Source organism: Impatiens glandulifera, chromosome 9 (genome assembly GCF_907164915.1).
Source record: "Impatiens glandulifera chromosome 9, dImpGla2.1, whole genome shotgun sequence".
In the NCBI taxonomy this organism is placed as follows: domain Eukaryota; kingdom Viridiplantae; phylum Streptophyta; class Magnoliopsida; order Ericales; family Balsaminaceae; genus Impatiens; species Impatiens glandulifera.
In genome coordinates, this window is record NC_061870.1 from 30575148 (window position 1) to 30595933 (window position 20786).

Below are 20786 nucleotides of genomic sequence, written 5' to 3' on the forward strand. Positions count from 1 at the left end.
CTCCTTTAGTCACCTTACACGCACAATTTCCACAACTGAAATTGTGACCTTCTTCATCAAGTTGTGTAACAGAAATTAGATTGCACATTAAATTTGAAATGTGTCTCACCTTATTAATCTTCCAAATAGAACTGTGTGTCATCTTCAATTTGATGGCCCTCATGTCAACAATATCCAGTGGTTAACCATCTGCGAGATAAATTTTCTCATAGTTTCCAGTATTTATTTGTGGGCAGTGATGTGGAAAGACGCTCATGAGTCTAAAACTCATGAATCTATCGGGCTATCAACAGACAGAAAGAACACATCAATGACAATTTATGTAACTGTGTTGGCTCCATCATTTTTATCATCACATTTTTTCTTTGGTACTTTGCAGTTCCTCTTCAAGTGATCATGCTTACCACAATTCTAATAATCAAATGTTCGTATAGACTTGGATTGACTCCCCCTATTCCTCGACATAGATCTGCTCTTACCTCGGTTGAATTTTTTACCATTATATATGTCCCTATTTTCAACATTTAGAGCAAAACTTTTGAACATTTTACCGGAATCAATTTTACGAACCTCTTCAACAAGAATACGATCTCTAACTTTAATAAATTTAAATTTAGAATTTCCAACAGAGTTATTAATTGATGTCCTCATAAGTTCTCAGATATTTAATAGAGATTCTAACAGAATTAGTGCACTAACTTCATCCCTAAAATTAATCTCAACGGATAACGGTTGATTCATAATTGTATTAAATTCGTTCACTGGTAAAAAAATGCACATTTATCGAGAATTATCGCTGAGAGCGAAATAATGTTTTCGTTGATATTAATATCACTGAGGGCCATGAGGTGCTCTCTGTAGAAAAATAATTATAACCGAGAGCAGATGCTTGCTCTCGATATAAAAGTTATATTTTGCCCTAAAGGCCGCCCAAACTTTTCATTTATTCTTCTCTTATTCTCTCTCTAGCTTTTTCTATTCATTTCTTCCTCTCTATTTTCCCTTTATCTCTTCATTCTCCCAAGTTAAATCACAAGCTCTTCATCAAAACAATTAATTACCGCGTAGATCCCAAGCTAAATCGGATGTTCGTTTAGCTCTACGGCAACGAGAATTAAAACCGCGTAGATTCCAAACTATTTCTCCGTCTGCTCTTCGATTTGGCTGATCCTGATTTGAAGAATTAGAAGAATCCAGATGGATGTTGCAAGATACGTACTGCAAGGGAGAATGAGGTTGTGAAGACATTGAAGATCATATATACTGGTTAGTAATCGACTATTATTAATTAGTATGAATGTTTAAGGTATAGTAACCTAATTTGATCTTCATTTTGCATATGAAAATTCTGTGTGATGTTGATCATGATGACTTGAAATAGATTTTTCATATCTTCAAAACTATTTGTGAAGTGTTAAGAAGATGTTGTTGATTTATGGCATGATTTTTCACTAATTGAAATGAAATTTTAATAATAATGTTGGTATTGCAGACATTGATTGATTTTAGGTTTTTATGATTTTGATTAGATTGGAGATTTAAAAGATTATGAAGCTCCAAATGATCTGAGGAAGATTAGGAATCGAACGGACGGGCAATGATGAACGAGAAGAAATTGGCGGAAGAATGATTTGAGGGAAGGAGAGTGAAACCCAAATGGATATGTCAGAATATTAATATTTTTTAGAAAAGTTTATTATCTTCGAGAGCATTGGCTCTACTCTCGGTAAAAAAATATATAATTATATCCGAGAGCCACAACTGCTCTCGGTGAAACTTATTTTTTCTTCACCGACAACGCTATCACCAACACCGTCCTAAAAAATTTATTGCCCTCGACGAAAACAATCACCAAAGGCATTTTGGATTTCTCTGAGGGTTTATGCCCTCCTTAAAAATTATTTTTCTACTAGTGGTTCAAATGAGTATTGACAGAAGTACCATCAATCATTCTTAAATCGAAAAGTATTTTCATTAAATGTATTTTGTTGTTAGCGGATAGTTTCTTATACATATCAAAAAGAGATCTTTCATCAGATTCGTGATGGTCTTCTCCTTTGCTACGTTGTGAGCAACAATTTTGGCTTGCGTCAATCGGATAACTCCCAAAACCTTTCTATCAAGGAGTTTTCATTCAGCTTTATCCATCTTCTTTGATTTCTCACTCAAAGAAACATGAAGTTTCTTTCCATAGAGATAATCTTCAATCTGTGTCCTCCAGAATGCATAATCTGTTCCATCAAATCTTCCAATCCCGTGTCATATATTGTTCTCGTTTGTCATCGTTTCCAATGCTTCGATCTAGTCTAGCTGCTTTGATACCAGTTGTTAGGATTTGGATCCTCAAATTTGACCTGCTTGAAACGATCTGTAAAAACGCAAGAAAAGAAAAACACAGGAAGACACAAATTTTAGTTGTTCACTTAATGAGTTACGTCCACTTCAGCCGACACCAGATTTCACTATAAAAGAAGAAATACAGAGTTTTTGTCTCACATTTTATCTCTCTAGAATTTTTTTCTTATCAATATAAACTCTTAATAATAACATATTTATAGGGTAAACATTTGGGTAATAAAACTTAAATAACTCTTAGTTAAACTCAAGCTCAAACTAAAATACAAACCCAATAAACTTTAATTAACTATTTTAAAGTTTATTATAAATGTAGACTTAATAACTCAGCATTAATGGTATGTTAAAAAATGAAACATAAAAGTTATCATGATTGATTGTAAATTAATGGTGATAATAAAACATTTAGATGAACCATAAAATTTTATAGTATTAATGTTAAATTAAGTTAAAAGAGAAAATATGAGGAAATTGTTAAATTAAGTTAAATGGGAAATCGTTAAATTAAGTTGAATTATGAAAAACGTTTTAATTGATTAAAATAAACTTAAGATAATTAAAATGAACCCACATGGTTTTGATAAATAGTTTTGATGAATGAATAATACTAAGTTCAACAATGTGTTAATGCGCAGGTAAAATTTGAAGACTCGCTATCAGTTGAATTGCTCCATTAGTAGAGTTCGTTGGCAGCAAAGTTGATCAAACAACAGAGTTGTCATCAGCTGAACATTCGCTGCCAGTAGAGTTGTCATCGGCTAAACATTCGCTGACAGCAGAGTTGATCAAACAACAGAGTTGTCATCAGCTAAACATTCGTTGACAGTAAAGTTGATCAAATAGCAGAGTTGTCATCAACTGAACATTCGCTGGCAGTAGAGTTGCTTAAACAACTAAAGACTTGCTAACAACAGAGTTGTCATTAGCAGACTCGCTATCAGTTGAGCTACTCCATTAGTAGAATTGCTCAAACAACAGAGTTCGTTGGCAGCATAGTTGATCAAACAACAAAGTTCGCTGACAGCGAGTTTGCCAGCAGCAAAGTTGATCAAACAGCAGAGTAGTTCATCAGTAGAACTCGCTATCAGCTGAGTTCCACATCAACTAATTCTTATCAGCTAAGTCAAGTAGCTGAGCACTCATAAACTACAATACAAAAAAAGTACAACCAGTTCTCTGCTCTGACATTCAAACAATAAACGAATATTTCATTCGTCTGCGCACTAAAATCCCGTACAACAAGCATACGACAAACATACTGTTGTCACGTATCGATAAAATGGATTTGACCGTTGTCATGTCTCAAATATAAAAAGACATAAGAGAACTACAGTGAAGCTCTCGGCTTTCCGCTCTCGGTTTTCGCACTCTCTCTAAAGCTCTCCGGCAGTTCTTTGAAAGTCATTACGTTACGATATACGTTGAGCGATAATTATTTGTATCATTTGATAGTCAATTTACTTGTGTGAGTTAAACAAATAGTGGTATGTTTAACAAGATAGTGTGAGAGCTAGAAGTTCAGACAGACAAATGTTAAGATATGTGATCTGAGTGGGTTTGTGTAGCGTCTATATATAAATCAAAGTCTTCTAGTGGAATCTTTCTGAAAACAGAAAAATGGGCGACATAGGAGTTTTATCTCCGAACATCTATAAAATATTGTGTTGTATTTTCATTGCTTCATTCATTCTTATATATGCCGCTTCAAATTATGCAAGCATTTTCCGCACTTGAAACCGTTCAAAAGTTTGCTACGATTTGTCCAAGAATAGAAATATATTTATAATCCCTAACCGGATTAAAATCGCATTTAAGTGAAAAATAGAACAACATTATTCAACCCCTTCCATTGTTGTCTTCTATCCTAACAAGTAAGTTAAAACATCTATTTAAATTTTATCATATTTTATATATTTTTTTATACAAAAACTAAGTCAATTTCTGTTGGCTTGTTCATTGACAAACAATTGTGAGAAAACTTGAATAACATGTCTATTATTTCCCATATAATTTATAGTGACGTTAGTTTTAAATGCTTTTCAAATGTGGATGGGTCACATACATATTCATATAGCATAATATTTATAGTTTATTGCAATAAGTTAGTAAATGATTGTTATACAGTGTCTTGTTCAATAGAATAAACATATAGAGGGCAATAATTGTTTTTGTGATGTCAAGCAATTTAGCTTATCCTAAAACACTTGTATATTTTGATAAGTCATAACAATTTCATTAATTGTGTAATCGGAGAAACAGTAAAAAAATAGAAAATAAAATGGAAGGTAAATCTTTACTAGAATGATGAACTAATGGAAGGTACAGATCTGAGCTTATTTGAAATTATTTTTTAAATATTATTCATTTAATTGTCACATTTATCATTTATTTTAAAATTATTTTAAAATAATTTAATATCTCAAAAACAATTTATATCTTATATAGTTTTTTTTCATAAAACTGAAGTTGAAGAGTGGAGCTAGAGAAATATATATATATATATATATATATATATTCATTCAATTAACATAAGGGAACATGTCAGAGTTAGGCAACACGAAATCATTAAATTATTTTATTTTTATTAATATATATATATATACTTAATAATTTTATTTAAAATAATAAACAATAAAATATTTTGAAATTATACAATAAGGAAAAAAATCTAATTTAAAAACAAATTATAATATGTATATAATTTTAATTTCTCATTAAGCTTAAACGATTTTTTTCATTTTTAATATATATATATATATGAATATAAAAAAAAATGCAGCAGCAGGTGAAAACATGATTTTTGGATTGAGTTATTTAAATAATCAACCAGACATAAATTAATAATATATAATATTAATTATTAAATATTAAATATTATTATAAATATAAAAAATAAAAATAATAAGCTAGTTGTACCAAATTAAAGTAAGTTAAATGCGAATAAGCAAACGAATAAGTTAACCATTAAAATAAATTGTATAGTATGTTAAAACAAAATTTCAAACTCTTACACTAAACTATACATAGCTAGCAATTAAAATAAATTAAATAGTCCTTATAATTGATTGGGTTTGTCAAATAAACTAATGATTTGGTGGGATGCTTTTGATAAGTATATTTTATTTTGGTACAAATAAAGAGAGAACTGACTTTTAACACATTTATAGAATTTGTACGCTAAGGGAGAGTAAGGGAGAAAATTAGGATCTGAAACTCGATCTAGTTTAGATTCTTATTCTGATCGATCATGTCTTCAATGGCGGAAAAGATTAACAGCAAGCTTCATATTGTTATGTTCCCATGGCTAGCCTTCGGTCACATGATTCCATACTTGAATCTGGCCAAGCTCATCGCTCAAAAGGGTCATACAGTCTCTTTCGTCTCCACTCCAAGAAACATAGATCGTCTCCCCAGAATTCCTCCCCATCTTTCCTCTCACCTAGTCTACGTGAAAATCGCTCTCCCCCCAGTCAACGGCCTGCCGGAATCTGCCCAGGCCACCACCGATTTACCCTACGATAAAGTCCAATTGCTCAAGAAAGCCTTAGATGGGATGCAGGACCCCATGGCTCTGTTTCTCCAAGCCTCCAATCCTGACTGGGTCATGTACGACTTCGCCGCTTACTGGATGGGTCCCTTGGCCTCTAGACTAGGCATTCGGAGCGCCTTCTTCAGTATCATGATCGCCGCCTGCGTCGGCTTTGCGGTGGGGCCCGCGGAGGCTCTGTTTAACGGCGGGGATAATGGAAGGAACAAGCTGGAGGACTTCACCGTCCCTGCTTCGTGGTCTCCGCCGGGATCCACGGTTTCGTTTCGGATATACGAAATATTGAGGATTCAAGACAGTTTATCCGACAACGATGGAGGGTTGTCGGATATTCTACGGTTCGCGGGTAGTACAGTAAACTGCGACGTGATAGCCGTGAGGAGCTGCTCCGAGTTCGAACCAGAATGGATACGGGTGTTGGAAGAGATTAACAAAAAGGCAGTTTTCCCTGTAGGTCAGCTGGCGCCGTTAGAATCTGACGTGTCCGATGATAATGAGAACGAGGAATGGAGGGAGATTAAGATGTGGCTCGACAATCAAGAGAAAGATTCGGTGGTGTACGTAGCATTCGGGAGTGAGGCGAAGCCGACTCAGGAAGAGCTGACCGGTTTAGCAATCGGGTTGGAGAAATCTGGGTTGTCGTTTTTCTGGGTTCTGAAAACTAGGCGAGGGGAGTTCGATCCTGAGGTGCTGGAGTTACCCAACGGGTTTGAAGAGAGGACAAAGGGACGAGGGTGGGTATGTAGGAGTTGGGCGCCTCAGATGAAGATACTGGGTCACGAGTCTGTGGGTGGGTTTTTGACTCACTCCGGGTGGAGCTCAGTGGTGGAGGCGGTGTACTTGGAGAAGCCATTGATTTTGCTGACTTTCTTGGCCGACCAAGGTATTAATGCCAGGGTCCTGGAAGAGAAGAAGATGGGTTACCCGATTCCGAGAGACGAGAAAGACGGGTCATTCACGAGTGAGTCAGTGGCCGAGTCGCTGAGGCTGGTTATGGTGGAAGAACAAGGGAGGATATACAGGGACAAGATGAAGGAAATGAAGCCTCTGTTTTGCGATAAGGAGAGACAAGACAAGTATGTCGATACTCTTCTTTCTTACTTCCAAGATCACCGTGGCCAGTCAACTCGTACTAATTAAGTACATGTCATTCCTTATCAACTCAATAAATCATGCATGCCATGATGCTTAGTTTTAATAAGTAAACATTTATGTATGCTCTTTTAAGCTTTGGGCGTGTGGATTTGAGTTAATGTAATAACTGATTATTTGGAAAAAAAAATATTTGTTGATGATTTCGAAGAGATGGGATAAGTTTTTTGTTTTTCTTTCTTTTTGTTTCAGTTTTGTTTTGTTTCCTATTCAGCTACTATTTCCATAAATATATAATGCATATATGGCTTGTTTGATTCAGCTTAATCTCAGCTTATTCAATTTTTTTTTTAAAAAGTATATGTAAAATTTTATAAATGAGAGTCGTTTAAGTTAAACGAACAAAAACATTACAAACTGAAAGAAAAACATTTAAAAAAAAAAGAAAAATACAAAATAGTTCACCAATATCAAATAAAAATAATAAATTTTAATAATAATATTATCACAATATAATTAAAACATATATCAATAAATTTAATATAATATATATATATATATATATTTCATTTTTTTACATAAATTGCATTTATTAGTAAAACACATCTAAATAATAGAGCTAATTTTATATAATTTTTACAAATGTAAAAGGAATTGTAGTGAACCAAACTTCACTCATGTGCGCTTGATTCATTTTTTTTTACATTGTAAATGGAAGTGTAGTGAATCAAGTTTCACTCAAGTGTGCTTGCTTCACTTTCTTTTACATCGTAAATAGAAGTGTAGTGAAGCAAGTTTTACTCATGTGTGCTTGCTTCTCTTCTTTTTACATTGTAAATAGAAGTGAAACTACCTTCACTCATGTGCGTTTGCTTCATTTTTATTTACATTTTTAATAAAAATGAAGTTAACTTCACTGTAGTAATAGTGTAAATAAATAAATAAATTTCCCGTTGCACTCCCACTATTTACTTTCACTCTCATCGATTTTTCAAACTCTAACACGAATCTTCTCCGCTACAATCTTTTCGCAAAAATGGCCTTTGATGGGGGTGATGTCGAAGATTCTTTGTGGTCTTTGGGATGATGTTAATGCAACATTGGATCCCTTGAAGTGTGTAGAGACTTGTTGGACATCTGCGATTTCTCTAGTAGAAATTATCTGTCGTGTTTTTGCTTTTTTTTTTCAAATTCGGGTTAACCAGATCTGCAAGAAACTGTACATATTCTTTTCTGATTTTAATTGTCTTTCCCGGAATTATAAACCTAGTTTTATAAGAATACTGTTTTTTTTCATTGAAAGTATCATGTAAAGGTTTCCTTTTCCATTTTAATCAAGAATACTTTCAATAATTCTCCATGAAGAAATATTTTTAAGAGCATTGAAAGTTTGAATTGCAAACTTATTTAGGTTCACAAGCACATTCTTTGATTCCATGACATAAATAAAGCTCTATTGTGAGTACAAATATGATTACTTGTTCTTTATATGAACCGACCCTTTGTTAACAATAGTGCAGGTGTTTCATCTTTTTTTATTAGCCCTGATCTTCCAATTGCTCCCATTTGACAGGGTGATCTTGGTGCAAATGCAATTTTAGCTGTATCAATTGCTGCTTGCAAAGTCGGAGAGGCTAAAAAGGAGACATGTATGGAGTTATTGTATAATTACAATTTTGTATTTTTTTTTTTTGTCTGTCTTTGTGAAGTAGTGACATTGTTGTGCAGGTACCTCTATACAAACAATTGTTGATCTTTGTGGTAGAACAAAGTTTATTTAGATGCGACTTTCTTTGAAATGTTGTATTTTGTAGGTGCATTCTTTATAAGTATAGAGAGTCTGAAAATAGTGATACTAATTAACTCAAATAAAGTAGTTGAGGTTCTCTATTTCCTAAGGTACAGATGAAATGATATTTAATTATAGAGATTTAAAAAAACAAAATCAAAGAACTTTGTTATTATTATTCATTTTTATTTAATAATAATTAAATACCACTTCACCCACCCTTCCTTTGATCTTTTTATTAAAAAAAAATCCCTTAAAATAACCCTCATCAAACATTTTTAAATAACCAAACCTGTCAACTCAGGTTATTTAAATAATAAGAGGTGGGAAGATAATTATTATTAGTAATAATTTTGAAGAAATAATAATATTTTTTTTATAAAAAAATTGAAAAGGTATATATATATATATATATATATATATATATATATATATATATATATATATATATATATATATAAATAGAATAAATAATAATAATTTAGAATAAAAGATATTTTAATTAATAAATTAAATAATTTAATAAATAAGAAAAAAAAAAGAAATAATATTTAATTTTGTTGGGTTATTTAAAAACTCAAATCCAACCCGTCTTTTTTAATCTTTACTAAACAAAAGTTTATGTTTGAGAATTTAAAAAGAAAGAGTTGTCTGAAGAAAAATCCATGTATTAGCCGGTAACTTATCTGACACAAAAAAGTATTGCTATTAGCAAAGAGAGATTGTAGGCATGTCACAATATCCGGAAGGAAATGATTAATTAATAACCCACTAGATAGTGTAGAAAAGTCATGATTAAATAGTTTTTAAATTTAATTTTATTAAAAAAAATGTTTAAGTTAGGTCTTACTATATATTTTTTAAATCTGATCCAACCTATAAAAAAAAAGTTATATCCCATAATGTAACAACATTATAAGTTGAAATCTATGTTTTATATTAGAAGATTGGCTAAATAGAAAATATTGAATTAATAGTTAGGATTTGGATCTCCAAATCTGATGAACGATCGGTAAAAACGCAAGCAAAGAATAACACAAAAAGACACAAATTTATAGTGGTTCACACAAATAAATTACATCAATTTCAGCTACCACTAGATTTTACTACAAAAAAGAAATATATATTTTTTGCCTCACACTTTATCTCTTTAGAATTTTGTTTTATCAATATAAACACTTAATAATAACATGTTTATATGGTAGACATTCAGATAATAAAACATAAATAACTCTTGGTCATGCTAATCCTAAACTTAAATACAAACCCAATAAATTTTAATTAATTATTGTAGAGTTTATCATAAGTGTAGACTTCATAACTCAACAATCTTCTACTTGGAGACTAACTTCATTATCTCTCGATCATTAGCGGTTTTTCATTCGGTGTCTTAACAAAGAAGACCAACAGAAGTTGCACACAACTTCAATTTCTCATTTGTCACAGTTTTTGTCGACATATCAGCTGAATTATCACTCCCATAAATCTTCTCAATAGTTAATACTCCATCTTCTAAAGTATCGTAGTATTCACTTTATTGCTTTTCAATGTTGTCTACCCGGGTTATTCATTAATCTGCTAACAACTCTCATTACATGTGTTATGTCTAGTCGTATGCAAATCATCGCATACATAATATAATCAATGGCAGAGACATATGAAACGGTGTCCATGTAATTTTTCTCATTATTTGTTGAAGACGATTGATCTTTGATAGTTTGAAGTGACTAACTAAGGAGGTAGTAACTGATTTTGTATCGTACAAGTTGAATTTGCTAAGAACTTTCTTTACATATTTTTCTTTTGAAAGTTTGAGAATTTTTTTATCCTTGAAAATTCTCATCCCAAGGATTTGTTTTGTAGCACACAAATCCTTCATTGCAAACTTTTCAGACAACTCTTTTTTAGCTTGTTAATTCATAAATATTTGCTCCAACAATCAAAATGTCATCAACATAAATGAGCAGAATAGTGTACGATTTATCAAACCTCTTAATATAGTAGTAATGATTCACACCTCAAAAAATTGTTAAGTTTCATGAAGCTATCAAATTTCTTGTACCATTACCTTGGAGCCTATTTCAAATCATTATAGACTTTTCTAAAGTTTACACACAAGCTCATATTTTTCTTTGATTTCAAAGTTTTGTGGTTGTCGCATTTAAATCTTTCATCCAAATCACCGTGAAGAAAAGAAGTTTTGACATTCATTTGTTGAAGATGGAGGTCTTCTTCACAACCAAACTCAAAATAGTTCTGATTATCATAAATGTGACCACTAGAGATAATATTTCATTGTAGTCAATACCTTCCTTCGATTGGAATCCTTTCACAACCAACATTGTCTTGTACATCATGGTTTTGTAATGTTCTTCTTTAATTTTGAAGATCCATTGTTGTAAAGTGCTTTCTTTCCATTTGATAACTCGGTGAGCTCCCAAGTCTGATACGGTGTCAAAGAGCTCATATCACCTTCATTGTAGACTCCCACTTAATTGATTCATTTAATTCTATTGTTTCCTCATAATATTCAAGTCCGCCTTTATCTGTCAACAATATACAGTTCAGAGATGGGGACCACCTCTCGACTAGTTTTTGATTTCTTGACAATCTTTTCAACTGTATAACTAGTATTTGTTGATTTGTCGCTGGATCCACGTTCTCAACGATTTCATCTTCAACAAAACATTGATCTTCTTCGACAGTCGGATATATTTGGCAGAAAAATCTCTCAAATCGACCGTATCAGTCTCTTCACATTTGGAATCGCCATCTAACATCTTCTCAACATAATCTTTGCAGAAAACCTATTCATTAAAGATAATGTTTCTGCTACGAATAATCTTCTAATTTTGATTATCCCAAAATGATAACTAAACTCGGTATCACCATAACCAATAAAAAATATTTATTAGACTTTGGATCAAGCTTGCTTCTATCACATTCATTAATATGAACATATAATAAAAATCGAACACTTTTAAATAAAAAAGGTTTATCTTTTTATTGCTCTAGGATTATTTAGGAATTCTGAATTTAAGAGAAATAGAGGGTCATTTGTTTATCAAGTAGGCAGCAGTGTTGATAGTTTCAACCCAAAAGGTTTTAGGCATCCCAACATGCAATCTTATGGTTATAGTACGCTCGTTCAATATTCGATCCATCCGTTCAACTACTCCATTCTCTTGAGGTGTTCAGGGAACAATCTTCACCATACTGATCTCATTCACATCACAATATTCTCTGAAATCTGAACTGATGTACTCACCTTTGTTGTCGAATCTCAAATATTTAACCTTCAGATTTGTTTCATTTTCAACCAAATCCTTCCACTTTTTGAAAATCATAAATACATCAAATTTGTTCTTCATAAAATATACTCATACATTTCTCGTCGAATCATCTATAAACGTTACATAGTAGTGTGATCTGCCAATAGAAGAAACAGGTGCAGGTTCCCACACATCAGTGTGTACCAACTCTAACATTTCTTTTTTTGAGCTCCTTCCCAATTTTTAAGAAACTAACATGTTTATGTTTTTCAAGAATGTAGTTTTCACATAACTGATGTTTAACAGACTTCAGTTCTAGAATATAACCATTCTTCAAAAGAATTTTCATCATTTTTTCACTCATATGGCCCAACCTGCAATGTCATAGCTCACTATATTCTTTGAGTCATCAACTACAGCAGCAATTGTTTCTCTACATGTTGAAGTCATGTATAACGTTCCAATTTTTTGATCACGAGCAACAAATTTTGCTCCTTTAGTCACCTTACACGCACAATTTCCACAACTGAAATTGTGACCTTCTTCATCAAGTTGTGTAACAGAAATTAGATTACACATTAAATTTGGAATGTGTCTCACCTTATTAATCTTCCAAATAGAACTGTTTGTCATCTTCAATTTGATGGCCCTCATGTCAACAATATACAGTGGCTAATCATCTGCGAGATAAATTTTCCCATAGTTTCCAGCCACATAATTCTCCATTATTTATTTGTGGGCAGTGATGTGGAAAAACGCTCATGAGTCTAAAACTCATTAATCTACCGGGCTATCAACAGACAGAAAGTCTGCAAAAAAACAAAAAAAAACAAGCACTACCAGGTGAAGCTTGTTTCACCTGGGGATTTACAGCGCTCAAATGAGTGAAACAAGCACTACTAGGTGAAGATTGCTTCACTCAATATTTACAGCGCGGATAGAAGTGAAGCAAACTTCACTTGATATTAAATTTGTAAGATATTTAAATGATTATATATTAAATATATATATATATATAAAACAACATGTTCAAAGTTTTTTTGTAATATATTTAAATAAATTTGTAAAACAAAATAGTTTAAAATTTATTTGTAAGATATTTTTAAAAAAAATATTTAAATTATTTTATATTTTATATAATTATATATTAAATATATGTAAATGTTTATGTAAAACCACTAACACATTTCTGTAAAAACATTTATACGTTAATGTAAAAGCATTTATGCCTTCATGTAAGTCTGCAAAAAAAAAAAACCAAGCGCTACCAGGTGAAGCTAGCTTCACCTGGGTATTTACAGCGCTCAAATGAGTGAAACAAGCACTACCAGGTGAAACTTGTTTCACTCAATATTTACAGCACTGATAGAAGTGAAGCAAACTTCACTTGATATTTACATTTGTAAGATATTTAAATTAATTTATTTTAATTATTTTATATGATTATATATTAAATATATATATATATATAACAATATGTTCAAAAAAAAATTAATATATTTAAATAAATTTGTAAAACAAAATATTTTTAAATTTATTTATAAGATATTTAAAAAAAATTAATTATTTTATATTTTATATAATTATATATTAAATATATATAAATGTTCATGTAAAACCATTAACACATTTATGTAAAAATATTTATATGTTCATGTAAAAGCATTTATACCTTCATGTAAGTCTGCTAAATAATAAAAAAAAAAAATAAGCGTTACTAGGTGAAACTAGCTTCACCTGGGTATTTACAGCGCTCAAATGAGTGAAACAAGCACTACCAGGTGAAGTTTGCTTCACTCAATATTTACAGCACTGATAGAAGTGAAGTAAACTTCACTAGGTATTTAAAAAAATAAAAACAAACGCTACCAGGTGAAGTTTGCTTCACCTGATAGCGCTTGTTTTTTTTATTTTTTGCAGATTTACATGAAGTCATAAATGTTTTTATATGAACGTATAAATGTTTTTACATAAATATGTTAGTGGTTTTACATGAACATTTATATATGTTTAATATATAATTATATACAATATAAAATAATTTAAATATATTTTTTAAATATCTTAAAAATAAATTTTAAAATATTTTAATTTATTTAAATATATTACAAAAAAAATAAATATTTTTGTTTTACAAATTCATTTAAATATATTTACAAAATAATTTAAATATCTTTCAAAAATAATTAAAAATATATTTTTATATGTATATATTTAATATATAATTATATAATTATATAAATTTTTAAATAATTTTTCAAAATATATTTCAATACATTATAAAGAAATTTGTGCATATTAAATATATACATTATGAAATAATTTGTACAAATTCATTTAAATATATTACAATTATAACATATAATTATAATCATTCATAAAAATTAATTTAAATATCTTAAATCACATAATTTATGATTATTATTTTAAAGATCTTTAAATAAAATTATATTAATTCATAATTATTATTTTATATATATTAGAAATAAAATTATATGAATTATTATTTAATCATTTAAATACATCAGAAATAAATTTATAAATTATGAGTGAATATATATCAATCAGTTTTACATGGACAGCTTTATGTAAAACAGTGTAGACTGTCTCTTCAATGGTCATGTAAAACAGAGTGAAGCGAAGGAAGCTTCACTCATTTCCGTTTCTGCTGAACCCGGAATAAAATATGGGTTCCGGGTTCTCTTTCTTCCTTTCAACCCAGTTTTAATTTATTAATATAATAATAATGTTGAGTTTTGATTGGTCCGCAACAAGAGAACACATCATTCGGTAGTAGAAGATCTGATCTGACATATCTGAGCTAGCTTATTTGAAATTATTTTTAAATATTATTCATTTAATTGTCACATTTATCATTTATTTTAAAGTTAGTTGAAATTATTTTAAAATAATTTAATATCTCAAAAAAAATTATTGAAGAATCTAATATATATATATATATATATATATATTAAAGTTTTTTTATAATAAAATATGCCATATTTATTCAATTAACATAAGGGACATGCCATAGGCAACACAAAATAACTAAATTGTTTCATTTTTATTAAAAAAAATAGATCTGTACTTAATGATTTTATTTAAAATAATATACAATAAAATATTTTGAAATTATAAAAAAAAATCTAATTTAAAAACAAATTCTAATATATAATTTTAATTTTTTTGGTGTGTGCTTAAATTAAATAATTTTTTTCATATGGAAATTTAAAAAAAAAATTAAATTATGCAATGGTAAGATTGAGAGTAAAAACATGATTTTTGGATAAAGTTATTTAAATAATCAACCCGACATAAATTAATAATATATAATATTAATAATATATAATATTAATTATTAAATAAATATAAAAAATATAATTAAATAAGCTAATATTACCGAATTAAAATAAGTTGAATTCTATATAATTTAAATGCGAATAAACTGAAACGAATTATTAAAATAAATGGTATAGTATGTTAAAAACAAAATTTCAAACTATCTTACACTAAACTATACGTAGCTAGCAATTAAAATAAATTAAATAGTCCTTATAATTGATTGTTTTTGTTAAATAAACTAATAATTTGGTGGGATGCTTTTGATAAGTATATTTTATTTGGGAATAATGTCAATTTTATTATTGAATTATAACATAATATTCACGTATATCACTGAATTAATTTTTGTTCGTTCATACCACTGTAATTGAGTTTAATGTTCATCTATGTCACTGCTGGACAAAAACATTCAAATCCGTAAATTTTCCGTTAAATGATGACAAATGTGATTAACATGTCATTTTTTTTAAAATTAATATATATTATATTTTTATTTTTATTCACTATTTTAAATAATAAAACTTAATTTACATTTTTAAAGGTATTAATTAAATAAATTATATATTTTGAGAAGCATTAACAATAATTCACTTTATTTTATTTAATATATTTTTAACATTTATTTTTATTAATATTTCTAAATAATAACGCTAATAAAAATAAATGTTAAAAATATATTAATTAAAAAAAAATGAATTATTGTTAGTGTTTCTTAAAATGTTTATATTGTTTGGTTAATGGTTTTAAAAATATAAAAGTTTTATTATTTAAAAATTATAAATATAATATATATTATTTTTTTTTAAAATAACATATCAATCACACATGTCATTTTCTAACGGAAAACTTAAGGGAATTGAATGTTTTTATCCAACCGTGATATAGATAACATTAAACTCAACTAAAATTAGAACAAAAATTAATTCGTATATATGTAAATTTTTAATGGTATAATTTACATATTTTCCTATTTTATTTTGGTACATATAAAGAGAGAACCCACTTTTAACACATTTATAGAATTTGTACGCTAAGGGAGAGTAAGGGAGAAAATTAGGATCTGAAACTCGATCTAGTTTAGATTCTTATTCTGATCATGTCTTCAATGGCGGAAAAGATTAACCGCAAGCTTCATATTGTTATGTTCCCATGGCTAGCCTTCGGTCACATGATTCCATACTTGAATCTGGCCAAGCTCATCGCTCAAAAGGGTCATACAGTCTCTTTCGTCTCCACTCCAAGAAACATAGATCGTCTCCCCAGAATTCCTCCCCATCTTTCCTCTCACCTGGTCTACGTGAAAATCGCCCGCCCCCCAGTCGACGGCCTGCCGGAATATGCCGAGGCCACCACCGATTTACCCTACGATAAAGTCCAATTGCTCAAGAAAGCCTACGATGGGATGCAGGACCCCATGGCTCTGTTTCTCCAAGCCTCCAATCCTAACTGGGTCATGTACGACTTCGCCACTTACTGGATGGGTCCCTTGGCCGCTAGATTAGGCATTCGGAGCGCCTTCTTCAGTATCCTGATCGCCGCCTGCGTCGGCTTTACCTTGGGACCCGCAGAGGCTCTGTTTAACGGCGGGGATAATGGAAGGAACAAGCTGGAGGACTTCACCGTTCCTGCGTCGTGGTCTCCGCCGGGATCCACGGTTTCGTTTCGGATTTACGAAATATTGAGGATTCAAGACAGTTTATCCGACAATGATGGAGGGCTGTCGGATATTCTCCGGTTCGCGGGTAGTACAGTAAACTGCGACGTGATAGCCGTGAGGAGCTGCTCCGAGTTCGAACCCGAATGGATACGGGTGTTGGAGGAGGTTAACAAAAAGGCAGTTTTCCCTGTAGGTCAGCTGGCGCCGTTAGAATCTGACATGTCCGATGATAATGAGAACGAGGAATGGAGGGAGATTAAGATGTGGCTCGACAATCGAGAGAAAGATTCGGTGGTGTACGTGGCATTCGGGAGCGAAGCGAAGCCGACTCAGGAAGAACTGACCGGCTTAGCAGTCGGGTTGGAGAAATCTGGGTTGTCGTTTTTCTGGGTTCTGAAAACTAGGCGAGGGGAGTTCGATCCTGATGTGCTGGAGTTACCCAACGGGTTTGAAGAGAGAACTAAGGGACGAGGGTGGGTGTGTAGGAGTTGGGCGCCTCAGATGAAGATATTGGGTCACGAGTCTGTGGGTGGGTTTTTGACTCACTGCGGGTGGAGCTCAGTGGTGGAGGCGGTGTACTTGGAGAAGCCGTTGATTTTGCTGACTTTCTTGGCCGACCAAGGTATTAATGCCAGGGTCCTGGAAGAGAAGAAAATGGGTCACCCGATTCCGAGAGACGAGAAAGACGGGTCATTCACGAGTGAGTCAGTGGCCGAGTCGCTGAGGCTGGTTATGGTGGAAGAACAAGGGAGGATATACAGGGACAAGATGAAGGAAATGAAGCCTCTGTTTTGCGATAAGGAGAGACAAGACAAGTATGTCGATACTCTTCTTTCTTACTTCCAAGATCACCGTGGCCAGTCAACTCGTACTAATTAAGTACATTTCATTCCTTATCAACTCAATAAATCATGCATGCTATGCTCTTATTTTGTAAGAATAATAACTAAACATTTATGTATGCCGACGGGTTATTTGAAAAAAAGAAAAAAAATGGTTAGCGATGATTTTGAAAAGATTGAATATGTTTTTGATAAATTTATTTAAAAATATTAATATATAATAATTTAAAATAGTAGATATATTAATATTTTAGTTAATAAATTAAAAAATTTATATATTTATTTATTATAGTTATTGAAATACTTGAAGGACAAGTTATTTTAATTTCTTTTACGATTTCAATTTTTTGTTCCATTAGTTCAATTATCATTAAATTTGTTCTTTAGTTTAGTTGTTCTTTAGATGTTATTTAAATAATTTGTAGAGGGAAAAAAATTTGATTGACGATGATTGTGTGAAATTTGTGATTTTTTTTAATAAAAAATTTTAAAAAGTTTTAATATATATAAATAAAATAAAAATTAATAATTTAAAATATAATAATATTTTAATATTTTATTTAATGAATTATTTAATTTAATAAATTAAAGAGAAGAAAGCTATATTTAATTTTTAATTTTGTTAGGTTAGTTTAATAACCTAAATCAGAATACAGCCCTATATTATTCATCTTATTCATTGTCCCATTTTTTTTTATTCACCTTCCTCAATCATACTATAAATAAATTTGATATGACACCAATTTGTCAGGGAAAATGTTATTTGTCCCTACATGTTTCTCTTCCTTCCATCATCATCCCACGTGATACACTACTTTCACCTAATTTGGTATGTGTTATTTATCACCTAATTTGTATGTGTTATTTAAAAAATTAAAAAAGAAAATAAATTAAGATGTTTTACCGAATATTTTGATATATATAACAAAATAATAATTTAAAATAAAAGGTATTTTAATATTTAGTTAATAAATTAAATATTTTTGATACGAGAGATTAATAAAATAATATTTTATTTTTTGAGTTATTAAAATAGTACAATAATTTTATTTATGATTATTTTATGACACAATAATTTTATTTATAATTATTCTAACAGATGATATAAACATGCAAAAATGTTATATTACTACTAGTTTTATGTGTTAAGAAGAAATTGAATTGATAATTCACTTACTTTTGTATTATCATAAGTTATTAGTATTTGGAGTCTTTTATGAAGTATTACTGAGATTTATTGGGTGATGACCAGTCTTTAGGTAGTTGCTGAAAAGTTTGAATTGATCATCCCAATTATTCTTTAGTAGACTATCTAATTGAATAGAAAACGTCAAACTTTTAATGATCCTAATCATTTAATGTGTATCATTCATAATAGTATTATTATGATGTTTTTGAGATTCGTTCAGAAAAACTAGTAGAGTCTGTTAGGGAGTTAATTTTTCTTCTCGAAGATTTAAAAATTCGATAACTTTTTAAGTACTGTTTTTCCTTACATTTTATTTTTTTATTTGTTATTTTCATGTTATACTTTTTATCATGCTTAAATGAAACTTTTTCATTTTTAATATATATGGACATTTAAAAAAAATAATAATAATAATAATAAAATAAAAGTAAAATAATGTGCATCTTGTTTGAACTTGAGTTTTAAGAAAAAATATGAGGGAGAAATAATAATGATTAATTGTGATTTTGAGGAGGTGAAAAATGTTGATAAATTTAAAAATATTAATATATAGTAATAAAATATAAAATAATAAAATAATAAATTAATATATTTTAATATTTTAATTAATAAATTAATAATATAATAGATGAGAACATGGTTTTGATTAGTTAGGGTTATTTAAATATCACAAATTTATTTTCCTAAAATAAATTAATTTATTTAAAATGTTTTTTATATCTTTTATTTTAACTCTTATAACTTATTATTAAATATATCTTAAATTTAATGATTTATATTATATATATATATATTTAAATTATTATTTTTATAAATTTAATTATTTATATTTTAATATATTATTTATATTATTATTTTATAAATTTAATTATTTATATTTACTTTATTTTATTTTTATTGTTGAACATTTTTATGTTATGTTTTTATTGATTAACGTTTTGATTTAATTATTGTTTCTCAAATTTTTAATTTGGTTGGATTTTGTTTGAGTGAAATTTTGTTTTTTAATATTTTGTCTTCAGGTTTAAAGTATTTAGTGAACTTATTTTTTGTAATGTTTAAAATACTCTCATTATTATTATATTATATTTACCTTTTATAAAAATAAATAATAATTTAAATGTGTATATATAATATAAATTATTAAATTTATAAAAATAATAATTTAAATATATATATTAAAATATAAATAATCAAATTTATAAAAATAATAATTTAAATAAATATAATATAAATTATTAAATTTATGATATATTTAAAAATAAGTTATAAGAGTTAAAAAAAAATTTAAAAAAATTAAACAATAAATTATGTTAGTTTCAGAATAAATGAACAAAATAAATTATTTTGAAAAATTAAATTTCAAAGTAATTTTTGGAACTAACCTAAAACTGAAGAAGACTATGGTCTCTTTTATTCTATGAATCATAATTACTTGTTATAATTTTTCTTACAAGCATTTAACAAATCTTAATTTTTTTCTCGAATCAATCAAAATCAAGATGATAAAACTTGATAATAATTCTCATAAATTTAGAACCTTAATACAAGAAGCAATTATTTTTATACCAGTCACAACAGTCACGTACATTATGCAAAATTTAATTCCAATTGGGACCTACTTAGGGATGGCAATGGGTACCCATATGCCCGATACCCGTGGGTACCCGATAGTCGGGTTCGGGTATTTTAAATCGGGTA

The 20786-nt window shown here is 29.5% G+C and overlaps 2 protein-coding genes across 2 annotated transcripts; both read left to right on the plus strand.

The window, feature by feature from the left end:
• The first annotated feature begins 5573 nt into the window (after positions 1-5573).
• Positions 5574-7064, plus strand: LOC124914306 (UDP-glycosyltransferase 91A1-like). Its single transcript, XM_047454821.1, has one exon. The coding sequence runs from the start codon at positions 5603-5605 to the stop codon at positions 7040-7042; it is 1440 nt and encodes a 479-aa protein (XP_047310777.1). The 5' UTR covers positions 5574-5602; the 3' UTR covers positions 7043-7064.
• A 9363-nt stretch (positions 7065-16427) lies between these two features.
• LOC124914611 (UDP-glycosyltransferase 91A1-like) lies at positions 16428-17972 on the plus strand. The gene has a single exon (XM_047455200.1). The coding sequence runs from the start codon at positions 16494-16496 to the stop codon at positions 17931-17933; it is 1440 nt and encodes a 479-aa protein (XP_047311156.1). The 5' UTR covers positions 16428-16493; the 3' UTR covers positions 17934-17972.
• The last annotated feature ends 2814 nt before the right edge of the window (positions 17973-20786 follow it).